General features: G+C 44.5%; 4 protein-coding genes across 4 annotated transcripts; 3 read left to right on the top strand and 1 right to left on the bottom strand.

Moving 5' to 3' along the window:
* Window positions 1-246: 246 nt before the first annotated feature.
* Window positions 247-3,860, top strand: TGAM01_v209899 (hypothetical protein; the record flags this gene model as incomplete). Its single annotated transcript, XM_024550664.1, has 4 exons — window positions 247-317; window positions 372-837; window positions 899-3,499; window positions 3,801-3,860. The coding sequence occupies 4 exons, from the start codon at window positions 247-249 to the stop codon at window positions 3,858-3,860; spliced, it is 3,198 nt and encodes a 1,065-aa protein (XP_024404575.1).
* A 2,650-nt stretch (window positions 3,861-6,510) lies between these two features.
* On the top strand, window positions 6,511-7,176 carry TGAM01_v209898 (glycosyl hydrolase family 16; the record flags this gene model as incomplete). Its single annotated transcript, XM_018808467.1, has 1 exon — window positions 6,511-7,176. The coding sequence occupies one exon, from the start codon at window positions 6,511-6,513 to the stop codon at window positions 7,174-7,176; it is 666 nt and encodes a 221-aa protein (XP_018658385.1).
* Window positions 7,177-7,836: 660 nt separating this feature from the next.
* On the bottom strand, window positions 7,837-8,587 carry TGAM01_v209897 (glycosyl hydrolase family 11; the record flags this gene model as incomplete). The annotated part of the gene is made up of 2 exons (XM_018808468.1): window positions 7,837-8,236; window positions 8,295-8,587. 2 exons carry the CDS (start codon window positions 8,585-8,587, stop codon window positions 7,837-7,839), a joined length of 693 nt encoding a protein of 230 aa, XP_018658386.1.
* Window positions 8,588-13,524: 4,937 nt separating this feature from the next.
* TGAM01_v209896 (polygalacturonase) lies at window positions 13,525-14,917 on the top strand (the record flags this gene model as incomplete). The annotated part of the gene is made up of 5 exons (XM_018808469.1): window positions 13,525-13,779; window positions 13,849-14,271; window positions 14,332-14,461; window positions 14,520-14,604; window positions 14,668-14,917. The coding sequence occupies 5 exons, from the start codon at window positions 13,525-13,527 to the stop codon at window positions 14,915-14,917; spliced, it is 1,143 nt and encodes a 380-aa protein (XP_018658387.1).
* Window positions 14,918-19,437: the final 4,520 nt, after the last annotated feature.

Genomic DNA, 19,437 nt, shown 5'->3' with positions numbered 1-19,437 from the left:
TAAGCGATATATATTGACTCCCATTAAACGAAAAAAACGTCAGCGTGCACACTTTCGTGCCGAAGGAAGCCTAATCTAAATCCCAACGTCCAATGAGATTGCGGTACAGGCTAGGCTTTACGTTAGGCACCTCGGACGCCAACTTAAACTGATACATATCGGCCTAGTTTCCGAGTATTTCAATCTCATCATTCAATCGTTGAAGCTTTCGTGTTTGCACGGGGCTCATTGTATGTACGATCCGAGATGCGGAGTCGTATCCTAGACACTGGGATATCTGTTGCATACGAGCCTGAAAACGGCTCCCCCATCGTTGAGTACGCTGTCACTCCACGTTCAAGTTAGTATATCGACTGACCTCCGCTGTGCAGCGTCGTCTTCGTCCATGGTTTACACGGTCATCCATTCAAATCATGGGCCTACCACCTTGACTTTCCCGGGGCGCATGAATTGCCAGCCACTACCCCGGTAACAGTCGGCAAAACAGAACGTGGAAGCGTCATTCATCGCGTGGCTGTCCATTTGCGTCGGAAATCGTCAAAAGCTGCGCCGATAGACAGTACAGAATCAGCGTCTCCTACATGTACCATGGAGAATGGCGCCCCAGTCGCGCATATATTCTGGCCCAGCGACCTGCTTCCAAAGCAATGTCCTAACTCACGCATCCTTATGTTTGGGTACGACAGCAAGATCACCAAGTATGCAGCTGGTGCGATAAATCAGAACAGTATTCTCTCTCATAGCAAAGACCTTTTGTTTGCCCTCTGTAGAGAAAGAATCCCTAATCGCCCGTTGATATTCGTTGCTCATAGCCTTGGGGGCATTATTGTTAAGGAAGTAAGTTACATGTAGTCTCCACTCTCCGCTATAGATTCTCATATTTACTTTCTGCCTCCAGATGCTCGCACAATCATCTACGTCGATTGAACCCGAGTATAAAAGCATCGTAGAGTGCACTGCAAAAATTGTTTTCTTGGGCACTCCACACCGCGGTAGCCAAGATGTCGCGGCGCTCGGTGAAATAGCACGATCTATTATTAGCTCCTTGGGCATGGAGACAACACCAACTATTCTTGACGCGCTGGGCTTGAAGTCTTCGGATCTAAATCGCGCGCAAGAACAGTTCTCTAAGCTGTGGCAAGAATACGACTTTCAGGTTAAGACATTCCAAGAGGGTCTCAGCTTGGCAAAGCTTGGGAAAAAAATTGTGCCCGATTACTCATCTTCGATTGGAGATCATCGTGAGCATTCCGAGACTCTTCAAGCCAACCATCAACAAATGTGTCGATATTCTGGAATAGATGACCCAAATTATCGCAAAATAGCTGGGGAGCTTTATTCTATATACAGCTCCCTTGCGAGGCTAAACTCGACCAAACCTCGTCGAAGTCGGCAAACGCAATCTCCTGGGTCAATATTGAGTGCCACTTCGTCGAAAGAGTTACTGCACGTTACCAACGACACCCAAGTCAACGATGTGTGCCTGGGGTCTCTATGGTTTCCAGCTATTAATACTCGACACCAAAGTCTGGAGAAACCAGCTGATAATACTTGTTCATGGTTGTTTAACCATGTTATATATCAAGAATGGTTCAATGGTAGCGATCGACAAAAGAATCACGGTCTTCTTTGGTTAAAAGGAAAGCCAGGCTCAGGGAAATCAATTCTCATCAAGGAAGCTTTCCGCCGAGCCGCTCTGGAGCAAGACGAATCCAATCACTGTTCTGCTGCTTTCTTCTTCTGTGCCAATGGCAACAAGCTTGAGCGCTCTTGTCTTGGTCTCTTCAAATCCCTGCTATACCAGCTTCTTCCTGAAGATAGAATGCAGATCAAACGCTTGCAAAAGCTATGGGAGAAAAAGAAAGTGCCTTATAGTGGGGCGGCGACGGTCGCTTGGCAAGAAACTGAACTTGAGTCGTTCTTTGAGTCAATGTTTATGGATCAGCCAAGGAAGAAGACGATTATCTTCATTGACGCTATTGATGAGTGTGATGAACCTAAAATACGGCCTATGGTCTACTTCTGGCGGAAAGTCACTTCATCGGCGTACAATCAAGGAGTTGACCTCAATGTCTGTCTATCTAGTAGACACTTCCCCACAATTACTCTTAGCAACTGTCCGGAAATAATCATCGAACAGCATAACAGTCATGACATTGCGACATACGTGGATTATAAATTCCAACTCGGTATTGTTACGCAAATACCTCAATGGGAGCTCTTAAGGGATACCATCTTGAGAAAATCTGCAGGGATATTTCTTTGGGTTGCTTTAGTGATGGAAGATGTAATCAAGAGCTGGGATAATGGCTATGGTATGCCATTCCTGATTAAACAAGTCATGGATATTCCAGATGCACTTGAAACTCTATTTTCTAATATGTTTTCTAATCTCAATCCAGAGATGAGAGAGTTGACCATTAAGTTCTTCCAATGGGCCATTTTAGCTACGGCACCTCTTCGACTTCACGAGTGGCACCATGTGATGGCATTCATCAGGCAGCCCGCGCTTAGTTCATTGAAAGAGTGGCGCCAATCAGTCAATTTTACTGAAAACGATGAGCAGCTCGAGAAGCAAATTAGGAGTGTTTCCAGGGGCCTAGTTGAAGTGAAGAGAGTCGCTGCGGACGATTTCCAAGACAGCGGAGTTGAGAAAATATCCGTCTATGCCGGAGCAGGATCGCTTAACCAGGAGAATGGCAACACTAGAATCGTTCAAGTTATACACGAATCAGTGCGCGATTTCTTCTTGAAGGGAAATGGATTCTCTGTTCTCGATTCGAATCTACGATTGAATCCAATCGGCATCGGTCATCTTTCAATAATGAATACTTGTTTGGACTACTTGAACATTGCGGAACTTGATGCACTTGTAGAGGCACGTATTCACGCAGCTAAGAGTCAAGATCGTCAACTGCTATCAGATTGTATGAGAGGGTTGACTGAGAGCATATGTTCTACCAATTCTTCGTCTGATAGTAGCTTCGAAAGAGACCGAGACCTCAAAAACTCCAACACAGGCTTGTCGCAATATCATCAGTTATCCATGAAAAGAGGAGAGAACACGTCTGTTTTTGCGATGTTGAAGTCCTTTGACTACACTCCAAACATAGAGCCAAACATAGATGTTGTTGAATGGGTGAAACAAGGCCACCCTGTTTCTGCGAGATCGTCATCTCTACGTAGCTTTACCCATGTATCACTCGCCCACTCCTCCGAGATAAGTCGGCCTCAAAGGCTGAAAGATTACCCTGCACTACTCTCATATGCCACAGTCAAGCTATTTGCCCATGCTAAGCTGGCTGATGATGTTGGGGCTGACCCAAGCCCGATAGTCAAGCGTTTGATCGATGAGATAACGTGGGCTCGCTGGATTGCACTCAAAGAAGACATACCTCAAGGGACTAAGTTTGTTACATATGCCGCTAATAGAGGTATATCATCATGGGTCAAAGTTATTCTTCATGATACCACTACGAAATTGCCGTCACCGAGCTCTGTTTGTTGTATCGACTCAAATTGTTCCCCCCAACGGACCGATGACGTCGACTATCAACCCCGGAAAAGACGAAGTAGTGTTATCAGTCTCAATTCTATGAATAATGATAAGAAAAATGGAGGAAGAAGTGAGCTCGTTGGAACATCAAATTTGCCAAATTTCGAGCCTGAAACAGTCTTATCTAGGAAGAAGAACAAGCTCGGACATTATAAAACATCAATTGCTTGCGGTATGTCAGCCGGTTTAACAACAGTATCTTTTTTTAATCTGCTTTAGTATATAGTGGCTAATGAGAATTCAGGTCATTGTCGGCGACGTAAAATTCGCTGTATCACAGCTGAAGACCACAATCAATGTGTAAACTGTATTCGTCTAAAAAAAGAATGCACGTTCCTTCCCAGCCCCCCGACTATGCCTCTTGACCCTGCAATGCAGCATCCACAGTCACCAGAGATGCCTGCCGGTGCTGTCGAAGAATCGCCCCTATATATCAATGCCAAGCGCAAATCTCTTCCCAAGGAACACGGCAACCCACCTAAGAGCCTTCCTCGCAAATCTTATCACCGACCCCGAAGTGTCAACAGTTTTAGTTCTGCGGGCAGTCATGCTTTAAGTGAGTATGGTCATAGAAATGATAATAGTGATAAGTGGTAGAAAATAAGAGCTTGCGTATCTAACCTATTTTGGGATAAACTGAATTTCATTTAATAGAGAAAGTAAAACATTCAGCTTCAACCAGTATTTATACTAATCCCAGTGTTATTGTATAAAATGTATCAAATTTGAAAACATAACACAAAATTTGAAGAGAAATAATGAGTACGATATCAAGGCTCGGAACTGACTATAATTATAATATAGCCGTATATACTATACCGTCTTGTGGGAGAAATGGCAGAGATGTAAGACAGATTGCTCTATTATGAGAGACAATTGTTATATAAGCGGAATATATCGATAACCTGGGCTTTCAACTGCATACTCCGTACTCTCTCGCCTTGTTTTCCTGTGCACAACCTGGAAAGTCCTAGTGAGGAACAAATGAGGGAGTAGGCAACGCTCAAAAAATCACACGGGGTGTGGATGTATTATCTTCAAATTAGGCTTTGCAAATACAAAGAACTTCATTATACGAAACAACATAGAACCTAAATGCGCAAGAGTCTGAAAGTATGGATCGATGGCCAATAGTTCGTTGAGATCTTGAGTTCTCTGACAGTGCTTATAGTGGTGTGTGCTGTTAGTAATGGTTAATTCTTTCTAGGTTGCCTTAAGCATTATTTAAGGCTGTAATTAGGCAGCCTAAAATTCCATACCATGTACTTTGGACAAAAAGATATTTCATAGCATCTCCCATTATCGCTTCGGAATTGATTTGGGGTCTTCTTTGCCCTTGATGGACGGGGGCCTAAAAATCATGAAGTATCTTCGTATTGTTGCTGCTCGAGCTCTTTACATGAATCGCCGTGCATGGGATAGAAAAAATGTAGTTTCAACAGACGTGGGAACTTACATTGCGATTCTTATAAGCAGGCGCAACCTTTCATGGGACATGCTCTTGATTATCTGCTACCAGGAACCTGAAGCTTTATCGCAATACCATCAATTTCCGGTCGTCGAATCACAGTTGTGAATTAGTCCCTACGGTTTCCGTGATTTTGTGATTGATCCAGAGCCCTAACGCGGAGTACTTGCCCGCGCGTTAGATAATATTTGGAGTACTTTACGCCTGGGTTTGAGATGCATGGTCTTTGGAATTGAAATCGGGCCTCGTTTTACTACGTAATATAGAGGGTCTTTCATTGTACAGTATTTAGAGACAAGAATAAGCCAAGGTAAATCGTAAATACGCAGTTACTGAGACTTTGGTGAGTTGAATTGTTTCATAGCATAAACTTGGGTGAGATTGATTAACGCGGAATCTCCGTGGGCTTATGTTGTCTAAGGCTTAGCGACGTTCATCACTTCAGGGCATGTACTAGTGCTATGCAGTAGCTGCTGTCTCTACCATAATCGCTTTAAGCTACGAGCGTACACAATCTAGTTTCACGACATAATCTAGATGATAAGCTCTAAAGTCTTCGTATTCAATTACTTCTTATCGCCCGAAATTGGCGCAATTGAATCAACATATATCATCATCTTTTTCTCTAAGAAGTAGTTTTCTTTTGAAGGTGTTATATCTCAAGTAGAACTACTCACACTGGTTAGTGACCGGATGCTCTGCTTAAGCTAATGCTCCTAGGAGTTTCGAATTTTGGACGGCACGACATTGGTATAGCAGTTCAAATTTCAATGACCAGCAACCAATGACTAGAAAAGCAGTTCATAAAACAATTTCTAGGTTTTTCTATTTCCGTGAGTAGTAATACGAGTGCCGCGGAAACGCTATGAGATTCCCGAAATATTAAAATTCTTTCACCGCCAGTGATTAACCGTTGTTAATGTTCATCATTCACGGCTTCACCGTAAGTTTTACAGCCTACATTCTAATCGCTAACTGTTTCTCATTTTGGAATTTTTTTTTCATTTTGGGATACACGCATTGTCTTATCCATTATTCACGCTCATAGAATACGTCAAATACTATACCTCGGTTTATATTACAAAATAGGCGAAGTGCTTGACACTTATCTCCAGAAAGAGCTTGAGAAGCTAAATTAATACGAAATCTAGCATCTTCACAAGGCTCTATATAGCAATAGCAGGGATCAATCGATTCGTGGAAGAATCGCAGGTTATGACCTTCCGTATATAGAAACTAGACTTCTTAATTCATCACAGACATATTTAACAAAGAACAACACATCCTGGACCTTTAATTCCGTATTAGTGATCTAGTTGAGAACACTCATTGGTTTTGATCAGGTATATATATTCCAACTGTTTCATTGTTCTCACTGATTTTGGTGCTCTGGCATATCTCAAGTTCAGTGGACCTTTCTCCTTCAGCTTTATTCACTTAGACACGTCACGAACTAACGATTAATTGTTTACCTACTATCGACACAATGGCAAAGTTCTTAAATGCGTTTGCAGCTCTCGCTGTACTTTTACCATTCACTCAAGCGCAGTCCAGTTTCATCGATGACTGCACCACGTTCAATTCAAGCTTATATACAAAGGCCAATTGGGCTGCGGGGCTAGGATCGGTGTCATCTAACAACGTGAACCCAAGTGGAGGAGGCGTTCTGAACTTTGAGATTCCCGCTGGTACCCGAAACGGGGGAGAGATTGTTTCTAAGGCTCAATATTCCTATGGGCAACTGGAAGCTCAGTTCAAAGTCCCAAATTTACCTGGAGTCATCTCTAGCATTTTTTTGTACCAGGGGACTTCAACAAGCGATGAGATTGATGTTGAGGTGTACTTGAACCAGGGCAAATGGGAGATTGCATTCACCATCTATCGCCTGGGAATCAAGGAATGGTCTCATGGGTACTTTCCAACCTGGGATCCGAGCGCCGGCTACAACAATTATATGATTGACTACCAAGAAGCTGCCATCTCTTTCTATGTTAACGGCGTTTTGGAAGCACAGTTCCACACACCTCCGCAGCAGCCAATTCATGCGATGAATATTCAACTTAACACTTGGTTTCCTGCATGGTTGAACGGTGCTGCGGCATCTTCTACCCAGTTTATGCAAGTCAACCAAATATCATATACGCAATCTTAAGCATCCATTGGTACTGCGTATGAGGAAGATGCCCTTCTGTTTGGCTGTTTCTGTAAGCACAGCTGTTTCGTATGATATGTACCTCTACTTATCATCATACAGGCTGAAGATCGGTGCTGAAGTTTTCTTGCTACTTCATTGTCTAACAATGATAACTCAGGGGCTTTGTAAATATATCAGATTGAAGAGATGTTCATATGAGAATCATATTGGTCTATTATGTAAATACGATTTATATTAAGAACGAAAACTATTTGTGGTCCTGCATGAAGCCACATTGCTCATATACTGATGTAACGACTACTTACGAAGCTGGATGTATATATAAAACCGATGAAACACGAGTCGTCATGGCCAGTAGAAAGCTACGGGTACGAGTTAGCAGGCGTTTAGTTGAATAGTTTTGTGCATAATATATAAACAGTGAGTGAAAACGAAGCTCTAAAACTTACAAGTGAGTAGGCCGCTTGGGAAACTACAACAAGACAAGTAATCGCGCATTTCCAGAAAAATAACAAGCCGTAATTTATATAAAAGTACCTATCTATCGGAGCCCCTCCTGTATGCACCTCTATGACTGCTTCTCACCCAATGATAGACAGCTCTGTTTCCTACATGATAATAGCCACCACAAGTTTATTCTGTATCCAATATCTGTTGCTAGTTGCTGACAGTCTGAGATGCAGAACCGCTGCCGCCCCAGCCTTCAATAGCAATCACTTGGTAATTAAAGGTTCCAAGATCTAAGCCAAGTGACTTCCATGCATTGAAGTGATTCTCAACTGTCACAGTTCCGCTAGTTCTATGAGAATTTCGAATGGATATGTACTGGTTAAAGGTTGCGGTGCCTTGGATAGAAGGCTCGTTTACCCGGGTGTTCTCCCATACCGTGTAAGATGATCCATCGCGAGTGACAGACCCCTTTTGAGTGCCAGATGCGGGGAAGTTCGAGTTGCTCTCGATAATGTAGTACTCAACAAGGGGATTGGTGGTCCAGCCGTAGACCGAGAGCAGGCCAGTTCCGCCGCTGACACCAAAGGAGCCGCTGAAGTTGATAGGTCTACAAAGTTACATTGTCAGCAAATTATATGAACTACAGAGAAGAAATGAAAACTTACGAAGTGGATCCAGTCGTCCAGCCAACACCAACAACAAAGTCATCTTGAGTGTTCCAGTTAACGGAAAACCCAGTACCAGAAGGCGAGTAGTTGACAGTTCCGCCAGTTTGATAATTTTGGTCGTAGTTGATGCTAGCGCGACGACGGACGTCATTGTGAAGTCCAAGAACGAAATCATGAATGCCACGCTCTGTAATGTTCACGCTGCTTGGTGAAGGATCAAGGCCAGTTGGCACGGCGAGAACTCCGGCAAAGACGGCCAAAGCCACAAAGAGGCTAGAAAAGGCGACCATTTTGATCCCTTTTTAGTGAATATAGTAATAATTGATAGGTGTGTAGTACTGCTTGATTCATAATACGAAAGGAGAGGTTGTCGTCGAGACCTTATATAGTAATGTTTTCCAAGCTCAATACATCGAGCATCATTATGGTGTCTACTAAAAGCTTGCAGTATAAATCAGATACAACGAACTGAAACTGATACCTAGTCGTATGCCATCCATGGGTCTTGGCATTTTGCCTAAAAAGCATCCGCGAGGTACCGGGTCAAGCGGCATTGAAGTGCCGAACTAGATCAGCAGCTTTTCAGAATACCAACTCCAATATGTGTAGTGGTCTAGTTGCGCATCACGACTGAGTGCCAGATCCGGCACTTCGGGCCTTATGCGACCAGTTCCCCAGATCCGGGGTGCATCCGGCTAATAAGCCGTTCTATTTAACCTGCCAATCACGTCAAGAAGTCTCTGATGAAGTATGCGGAGGCTGTAGTATTCCGGTGGGCCGCGTTAGTCCTGCCAGTAAAACTTTGCGATGACGAACCTGTTTTGAAAGCAAAATAGCTTTCAATGTCGGAACATTTTACATGCTAAAGCTCATGGTAGAAGACTTGGCGTTTCAGATTAATGTCACCGTACATTTAAAACCAAGATGATAGCTCTGCCCTCTATTTATCTTCTTGAGTTGCCAAATACGTGCCAGATGATGCAGATCTGCATTGGCGCTCGGGAGCTCATACCATGTAACGTTAGGCAGTGATTCTTGTGCTGCGTCGTTGGGCTGTGGTTTAGCCTTCCTAGTCAGGGAACTAGATACTAGATCGTGGAGGCTTACAAGGGCTCAACCCCGACATTGGCATGGCCAGCTGACTTCTTATTGACCTCCACAGACAACATCGTTTTAGTGCCATGGCGTGATATTATTCACTTTGTAGGTTGGTATAGATACTCAGATTAGTATTCGTCAAATGTAACAGTGCTTTCCAATGGCGCAAGAAGCAGGTGCATGATTGTAACCTGTCTTCACTTAGATGTTTGTAGTTAGAGGATCGAGCTTGAAACATGTATTATGGCGTAATAAAGCAATTAACTCACATTATATCGCTGCATACTTGCATCCTTTGGCCCGATGGCTAACTGGCCACGAGAGATGTTTCTCGCTGATCAGATTTAGTTTTGAAAGCTTGCCCTTCACATGTCTTATAAACTATAATGATGGCATCAGCTATTAGTTTAAAGGTAGAAGTAGCTATCTGATGTTCGTTGATATCTGAATTGATAAGGCTATCTGGGAAAGTGACTGTGTGGCAACAAAAGAGTAGGTCGCACATTTGGAGATGGCCTGATAACAAGTGTTTTGGCTATCACATGAAGACATCAACCCACTGACTAAGTAGACATTCCTAGAGTAATGTCTTTGCTTAACTAGGAACTAGTTTTAGTCTAAATCCTGAATCGATCGTATACTTGACCAACCAGATAGTGTCAGCTATGACAAATCGATGGTGAGCTTTCGTATATGAAAGGCGTGACATTTAATACTGAGGGTTTGCAGCTGTAGATTATTGTAAACAAGGAACGTTATCAGATGGTAATACCTTCTGAAATGCCACAAATAACTTGCTGCGCGTGGGAAACGCACTGCTTAACGACATTGAATACCTTTCATTGCATCACCACACTACATCATTTTCATATACATGGCCTTTTCAACTCTTCCATATTTCAGTTTCATATGTCACAGGATCAAACATAAATACTAATCGCAGACATAAAAGTAACTCTTACGCAAGGTAAGCAAGAAAGGCTAATTATCAAGGTACTGTCGTTCTTGCAAGTAGAGTAAACCGATCTAACAAAAGTCGAACCATCGCAAAACTCACACTCTGTCAGCCATGACCAGAATACGTTTGTTCATAGTCGAGGTAAGAGCTGGCTGGCCTACTTCGTTGGAATGCGATCCCAACAAAGATCAAAACATTTGAAATGGCTTCTCTCTTAGCATGATTCAATGAATGCAATGTAGATTGTTTATATGGATTCTGCACTTTCCTAGTGCTAAAGTGAGAAATAAAAACGCCGACAAAAAAGAACAGCGAGCATCGCTTGTAGTGCTGCATCAGCATGATGTATCAAGTGCCTCCTTAATGCAAATGAACGATTAAAAATATGAATTCTTGGCGTATACCATAGACGAGGGGTGTATCAGAGAAATAAGCTTTCTACCACATCGGCCAATATCACGCAGCTTATCTTTCTTATCAAACTTGGCGACGGTATGCAGCTTAATCCTAATCATGGTGGTAGAACCATGCCCGTTGCGTAAGCAAGCCAGGGGCGCTTTATCGGAGTAAAGTCGATTAAGGTTGAGATCGAGGCATGTCGATCGAATCAGACCGCACGCGATCGATGTTAGATCTACCGCTGGGGGAAATAAGCTAGCCCATTTGAGAGTACACTACTGGCTGTATATCCAACAGCACATCTTGGCTTGGCGAGACAATTGACCTTGAAGGCTTGGCGGGTCTTACTACCGTCAGCAAAATGCTACCAAGTGGTGTAGATGTTACATCAGGCCTACTTGAGTACTAATAAGATGTATAACGTGATTTTGTTCTCATGGTCGCCTTCTGAGATTCGTATTCTATTATATTTGTCTCTTTTCAGCAAATAGTTCATTACTGACTATAGCCTACGTTTCAATAAATCTGTTCATACTGCTTGAATTCAGCTCCTGTAAACCTGTAATGAATACGCCATTGTTTCGTGATGATACTATTGTTTGCGCGTTTAGGCCCACTTGATGGCCTATTTTCAGTAGGGTACAAATATGAAGGGCACTTAATACAGTGATTTATACCTTTCGAGGTTTGCAGACACATATTCTCAGCTGTGCGAATCCGGCTGAAGTATATATCAGTACATACCTAGGCATCAATAGATTAGTCAAACTGTCCTTTCACTTGCAATTACTAGCATCTCTTAAAGCGGCTAGAAAAAACTGGATGATTGGTCTGATGACTACAAATTATCTTTTGGTGACTCAGTTCATCAGATGCGTTGAAACTTTTACGAATACTAATGAGTTGCTTGCGTCAAGTCAACCATGTCGGTTACTCGGTCTATATTTGCCCCGCTAGCACATGTGGAGTAGTGAGGTACGATTTCAGTGGCCCGCCAGCGTGAAACTTGTTCTAAGGTTTCTACTGGGATCTTCGGATATGCGGGATTCCGCAAGAAACTTAGGTACTGTCAGAGGTAAGTCGGTAGCTGGTTCATAGAGAGTATATATTGTCTCATTTAAACCCTATACCTTGATGTCCTTTTGTCGGCGAATTGCCATGGTTACTGGGCAAATAAACTAACAGCCACTTCATCAACCCCTATCAAACTCTGTCTTCAAACGCTCCCTCAGAATCCAACCATGTGAATGCAATTTTACATGGCATTTGCCAGACTAACTTTTTTGTGTTGCTATTCATCTTTCTAATGACTATTAATGGCCAATGTGCGTTAAAAACAGGAGATGTGTGGTAGGTTATAAGATATGAGATCGTAAGCTAAATGCGGGCATTGTCTTCGCGACCAATACGCTCGCTATTGTATAGAGATCTATAGCTTATATGGAGGCAAATGCCAAAAATAATAAACATATCCATAACGTATCCCGTCCTAGACCAGAGCGGAAACTCGGTATTGTGGATTAGCACATACCTAGTCTGGCTAGGTCGAATACCACATTATGAGCTGATCCTGCCCGGAAGCTCGATTGCACTGTTTTCTCTTGCAACACCATTTCCAAATATATGGGTGTGTTGGCTTCTTTTAATAAATTTTTGATGCAACTCGGCATTCATTGCGATGATTCTGTTTCTAAACAAACAGTCATGTAAATACGATGTACTCTATGTGCGACTGGCCCCGGCCGAGGCGCAGCTCGCTATGGAGCAAGGTTACATACGAAACAAGAGAATACCGAAAGCTGCCCGAGATTTAAATAAACAGAGAGAAAACGATAGGAATCAATAGATCTCCGTAATAGACGCTCAAAACTATCAGTATTTGACATTTTCTAAACTTCATACATGTTAGTTTACTTTACGAATTTTGTATTCCAATTTACATACAATACGTTTGTCCCGCTCCCAAGTCATCATGAATAAAGTGGAGTTGTGATTATAGAACTGTGGCAACTGTCAGTCGCGCACAATCAGCTCATGATTCGACTTTCTAGGCGAATCGAAGAGGAGATGAAAATATCCACATGGCTAAGTTACAACGAAGGCCACTCAATCGATAATATTTGAAACAAAATCGAATTAGACGTACTGCAAGTCGGCAAATTATACCGAGTAGACGGTATATCGCAACACCGAAGCGCCGAGATGCTCAACGGTCCGGGAAAATGCCTTGAGATCGGATTGGCGCGCTTTTGGCCGTCGCTTCACGGCTGTAACTTTAAACATTATCCTAAGTTAAAATCCGATCCCCCATGCCAACGAGCCGCATTAAGATGTACTGGGCATGAAACTGGTTGGTGGAATGATCTGGGGTATGTCGGTACTAAAATGGAGCACTTGACGACATATAAGTTGTGAACTATTTCATTTACCCCTATAGCTGCCTTGTAATGGGTCAGCCTGTCCTATATCCTCCTTTAAAGGCTCAATAGTGCATATCATACTGCGTCTTATTAGTTTAATTGGGGTTACGTATATGAAACTTTGGACCCTAAAAGAGCGGCAAAAAAGGGGGCCCGGGGTTCCGATGGCCATTACAGCCTGTTGTCTTTAGACAGCCTGAGATCTTAACGTGCAGCTCAAATACATGGGTTCATTTCTATATAAATGCACCTAATCTCCTTTATTTTCAGGAGATAGGACAGTAAATGATTCACTAGACAGTGCCTCTCATTCACTCAATCAAACATTGTCAAAAGCTCCAACCTATAAACTATGGCTAAGGTCTCGTTTCTCCTCGGAGCTGTTGCGGCTTCTGCTTGTGTTCAAGCTTTCGTCGTGCCTTCTGCTCCTTCGGTGACACAAGGACCAAAGTTAGAAGACCGGGCTACAACTTGCACTTTCTCCGGTTCAAATGGTGCGTCTTCAGCTAGCAAGTCGCAGAAATCCTGCGCTACTATTGTCCTATCGAACGTTGCGGTCCCTTCAGGCGTCACGCTCGACCTCAGCGATCTTAATGATGGTACTACCGTAAGTAGTTGCAAACAAGCAAACAATCGATTCATCAGACAAGAATCCTAATTTCATTTATCCCTGCAGGTTATCTTTCAGGGAACAACCACCTGGGGCTACAAAGAGTGGTCTGGCCCTCTGCTCCAAATTGAAGGCAATGATATCACCATCCAAGGCGCCAGTGGTGCCGTTTTGAACCCTGATGGCGCCCGCTGGTGGGATGGCCAAGGTAGCAACGGCGGCAAGACGAAGCCAAAATTCTTTGCTGCTCACAGTCTCACTTCGTCCACCATTACTAATTTGCATATCGAGAATACTCCTGTCCAAGCTGTTAGCATCAATGGTGTCAAGGGATTGAATATTAATGGCATGACAATTGACAACAGCGCTGGTGACAGCGGTGGTGGCCACAACACCGATGGATTTGATATCGGCTCCAGCTCGAACGTTGTCATTAGCGGAGCCAAGGTGTACAACCAGGACGATTGCGTTGCTGTCAATTCCGGCACGGTACGATATCTTAACTGGTCAACTTTAGATAAGAACAAGTCGCTAATTGATTGACTCTAGAACATTACTTTCACTGGTGGTCTTTGCTCCGGTGGCCACGGTTTGTCAATCGGCAGTGTTGGCGGCCGAGATGACAACACCGTTCAGACAGTCACTTTTAGCAACTCTCAAGTTACCAAATCAGCAAACGGTTAGTTTCATTGGATATTATCAGGCGATCTTTGACTCACAAACTAACCATTGTGCAGGTATTCGTGTTAAGGCAAGCGCGGGAGATACTGGCACCATCAAGGGAGTGACCTACTCAGGCATTACTTTGTCATCTATCACTAGGTAAGTTACGACAAGTCGAAAAGACAATACCAAAGTTACTTGATGATTAACTTTTCTTTACAGCTATGGTATTCTAATTGAACAAAACTATGACGGTGGCGATTTACATGGGTCTCCTACTAGCGGTATCCCCATCACCAACCTAGTTCTTCAGAATATTTCTGGAAGCGGCGGTGTCCAATCAAGCGCCACTAATATTGCTATCGTCTGTGGCAGCGGAGCTTGCTCCAGTTGGACATGGAGCAACGTTTCTGTCACTGGAGGAAAGAAATACAGCAGCTGCCAGAATGTGCCAAGTCCTGCCTCTTGTTAAGCAAGGGATGGCTGCGCTGATCATAGTGATGACGAAGGTTTATGTAACTATGAACGAAAGGCTATTGAATGTAAAGGGATCTGAAATTATATTCTAAACATAACTAAATACACTTGCAATATCTCTGGTTGTCCTCATACACTTTAACTATATAATAGGAATGCAATATATACGCTCCTTCATAATACTGGTAGAGCCTAATATCCGTCTCAACGCCTGCTTGAGATACTCGTTTGGGACTTGTGGTGAGCCGGCCTCCTCGCCCGAGGGAGGATATCTAAAGAGCCTATAGGTTACAGTCGGCGACAGCAGCAGCATTTCTCATACGCTTACCGCTATAGGAGGATCCTAATTGTTGTAACATTATAACAGCATAAAAAAGGATACTAGGCCGGGCCGTCTCTTTGAGCCTTGTGCTTATATCTAGTGCCTCTATGCCCCCGGCCGATGATTCCATTGACTTAACTGAAACGCTGCCAATATTACCGCAGTCTTTGGACTGTATCGTAAATAGATGTTGGAATAGCGGCGGTTAGCCTAGTTGAAGAATAGCGCCAGCACCATAACCGCATCTGCAGCCGGATAAAGAACCATTGTTCTCGCTAAGAAGTAAATAACTGCATGCTAACAGTAGAAGGCGGAAAGGAAACTCTTTGAGGAGATGCACTTGAGTTGCAACATGCGGTGAGGTGAGGTCTCTTTGTCGTTATGAAAAAGGGCAAAAGTCTGTATGTCTAACACAAGGATTTCACTTGCTATACTCTAAGTTCACGCAGTATTAAATAAGACTGGCTTAATTGCTTTATACACCTATATATAGTATATTAATATATGCGCGTTAATAGCGCTCTAAAACTACACTTTGTCTACAAGTGGGTGGCCTAACCATTTAATAAACGTAAAAGACTGCCAGATAGGAATTAGGCCCAAGACAGGCTCAAGCCATAAGTTAAGACTGTGAGTCTAACTGAGCTAGGCCCATAACCTAAAACTAAAAGATTTGACCACAAGTCAAAACTATTAGCTAAGGGGAAACTTAAGTCGCGTGCTAAAACTGTGAATCTAACTTTGATTCTAAGCCTAGAAGCCAAAACCTAAAAGCAATTACAGTCCTACACAGCTCCGGAATCTTGGTCGTCACTTTCAAGACAACATTCACTCATTGCCGGCTGGCAGAACATCAGGTGAAGAACAAAATGTCATTGCGCGATGCAAACAAACCGACATTTGGCTTGGTGATAGGCCCGGTGGCATTCTAATAAAGTATTCTAAGGGAATAGGACACAGGCCCTGTACATTCATAATTCACCCTTTCCGCAACTCTTCATCCCTCGAGTAATCTCATCACATCAATTTCCCGCACATAGCTCATTGCTCACTGCTGATTTATATCCGCAAATGTCTCGTTCTTCTCACGTCCTTACCCTCTTTATCAGGTTTCCAAGTTGTCGTTTAGTCCTCGTTGTGATCACCACACCAACAGTGCCGCCTTTGACGCAGCAATGGCTGATCCAGGAGGCCTCGGCCATACCAGTCGTAGTAGCGGTGGGGGCGGGGGAGGACAAGGAGGCAGATCTCCTCTGCGGAACAAAAATCCCTAATGGCAAACCCCGACTCAGGCGCCATCATCCGCGTCCCGCGTAACATGGTCTCGAGCACAGGCCCATGCTCATCCTGCCCAAGAGCAGAGAAAGAGGCATGAGAGGTCCCCGGTCAGCTTTGATCCCTCGATCCCAAGGCCAGTCGTTCACCCTACCTCGCCGGCCAACCATTCCAACTGGCACTTTCCAGTCTTTAAGATCTCCGTCTATCGGTCCTCCCCCACAGACCCACCCATCGAGAGTATACCAAGCTATTTGTTCCCAACTCCAATTTTTTATATCTCGACATCTACCTTACTGACCAGATATGCTCAAACTGCCATCGTATCCAACGGGTCCCCAGACCCCCAGAAATGCACGCCACACATTAAGCTCGCGCCAAGCCTCCCAGGCACCAGGGACCCCTTCTACCAGGCAGCCCATAGCATCGCGTACGCCTTCGTCTACCGCACAAACGCCGCAATCTCAGACCAGGCAGATCCGAAACACTGGGCAAATGAGCGTTGAAAGCCAACCGCGTCGCCAGCAGGCCCAACAGTAAGCCAGATTCCCGGCATCTCAGAAGCCGTCTGTGATGGCACGGGTTGGGCAAACAAGCCCTGCGGTTAGGCCCGCTGTATGAGAAGTGGCCACAGCGTTTCCCAAGTCATCTAGAGCCAACCTATGACTCTCAAAGACGCTCCAAGGATTCGAATTGACTTCAATACCAGAACCAAAGAGTTCAAAGTCACTGCGTCTTCACGATGAACGCAAGATCAGCCTGTTAAAGCTGGAGGTGCTCCCAGCATCACCCCCAACTTTTTAACATACCCACGACGGAGTATAAAGAGCTCTTTTCGAAACTCGATGTCAGGTACCGGTAAAATCCGCTGGTCTTCAACTAGTCAAGCAAGACCCTCGCCCGGCAGGTGATAGTGAGCAAATACGCCGTGTTGTCCTGCCACAGATCAACAAGATTACCGTTCAGGCTGTGTACAAGTTCATGGAACACAACATTCTCCAACAAGAGTGGTCTCGTATACTACTATCTACGCCTCACATTGACAACGCTCATGCCACTGGTCTTCCGCCTGATCGTGTCTAAAGAGGCATTGACCCAGCAGGCCGGCGAGTCTAAGCAAGACTTGGATTTGCGAAATGACATCTGCAAAACTCATCAACCCCTCGCATTTGAGCCTCGCTTCTGGAAGAACATCCCGCGAAAAAAGGTAAAGACTTTACACGCCGACAGAATCTTGCGGACCAATGTGTGGGACGATGAACAATCCCCCTTCCCCCCCTCCTCCACCCTCGTACGCGCCGCAACCAGCGCAGATGGTGTTCGACTCACCCACCAATACCGAGATCAGCTCTCCTTTTGCCTCGCGGCGTCCATCTGTATCCGGTGCCGGTGCCGGGGCCAGCATCAATATCTCCCCATCGGCGCTCTTGCATCAAATGTCTCTGGCGCTTACAGTCAGTCCGGAGGTTCAGACCGCCGCAGTGGTGGTGATGGCAGTGAAAGCAGATCGCTCACTGACCATGGCGGGTCCGTTGAAAGAAAATTATTCTCCGCCCATCAACCGGCGCCGCATGTTGTCAAGAGGCCTTCCCCATTTCCACGTCGACACCCGATGTATGGGAACGACCCTGGTCTATTGGTTAAAAATCCGGTCCTGGTTTTGGATCAAGTTATATCCATCGAGACCAAATGCATGTGGTATATTGTGAACAATGCCTACATAACATTAATTATATACCTAGTTCTCCCATTTCAATGGGAGTGGCCTGTTATCCTTCTCGGGATAATGCTATTTGCCAGGAGTTAGAGATGGATAAAAACTATCTCCTGGCCGGCGCCCACTGCCCCACCGCCGCCGCCATTACTATGAGCTCGGCGGCGTGCCTTGCGGCCCCAGCGGGCTCCTTCTCCTCCTCCTCGATCACCGCTATCGCCGCCGCCGCTGACCCTACTGCGGCCGCTGCTGTAATGGTTCTTTTGCGCGCCCCCTTAAACTGCTAGTTAGGCCTGGAACCAGCCACTCGTTGGCCTCGGCCGGGTCGACGAGTAGCTTCTCCAACGATGGGTTGAAGTTCTGTGTCTGTAGCCTAATCCATACACGCGATATGATAAGCCGGTGCTCCTTCCTAACATGTTATTTACCACCACCACGTACTCAAATATCATGAACCATATTGTAGACTGCTGCTCTCCTTCATCATCATCACCAAGCCCCCCAACGTCTTGTGATTTTTTATTAAATTATATGTAAACTTCAACCATGCGGACTAAGTACCATATGCACGCACGTCCGCTACGGACAGTGTACCTAGGTAGTACAGTACGCAGTGAATCCTATACCGACGTTTGCTAATATAAGCCAATTCTAGCTGCTGCCGCTGTCCGCGTCCATAGTAAGTGGTCAATTGATTCTGTGAATGTGTAATTAGTATATGACCCTAGTGTATATTTTACTAAGACATGTCCAACTCACAAAACAGTGGGCAAAGCCCAGCGTTTCTGCTTGGGCGTCGAATATATTTGCACGTTTCGGCAGGAATACAAATAGGGCAACGGCAGAGAACCGAAATTAAGAAGCGCGCATATTATATATCAAAGTCAGTAGAGAGATAATAGCAGGAAAGAGGTTACCCAGCACCCCAATTCTATTATCCAGCCCTTCGGCTTAAGCGCGGGCTGCTGCCAGGATTATTGCTACTACTGCTACTACTGCTACTACTGCTACTACTGCTCCGCTCATCAACCGGCGCCGCATGTTATTAATAGGCCTTCCCTATTTCCACATTAACACACGATATATGGGAACGATCTGTGAATGTATAATTAGTATATAAGCCTAGTGTATATTTTACCAAACATGTCCAACTTACAAAACTGTGGGAAAAGCCAGCGTTTCTGCTTGGGCGTCGACCCATCGT

Source organism: Trichoderma gamsii (assembly GCF_001481775.2).
Source record: "Trichoderma gamsii strain T6085 chromosome Unknown Scaffold_53.2, whole genome shotgun sequence".
NCBI classification, from domain to species: Eukaryota; Fungi; Ascomycota; class Sordariomycetes; order Hypocreales; family Hypocreaceae; genus Trichoderma; species Trichoderma gamsii.
The sequence above is the reverse complement of the archived record's forward strand: the minus strand, read 5'-3'. Positions and strand labels throughout refer to the sequence as shown.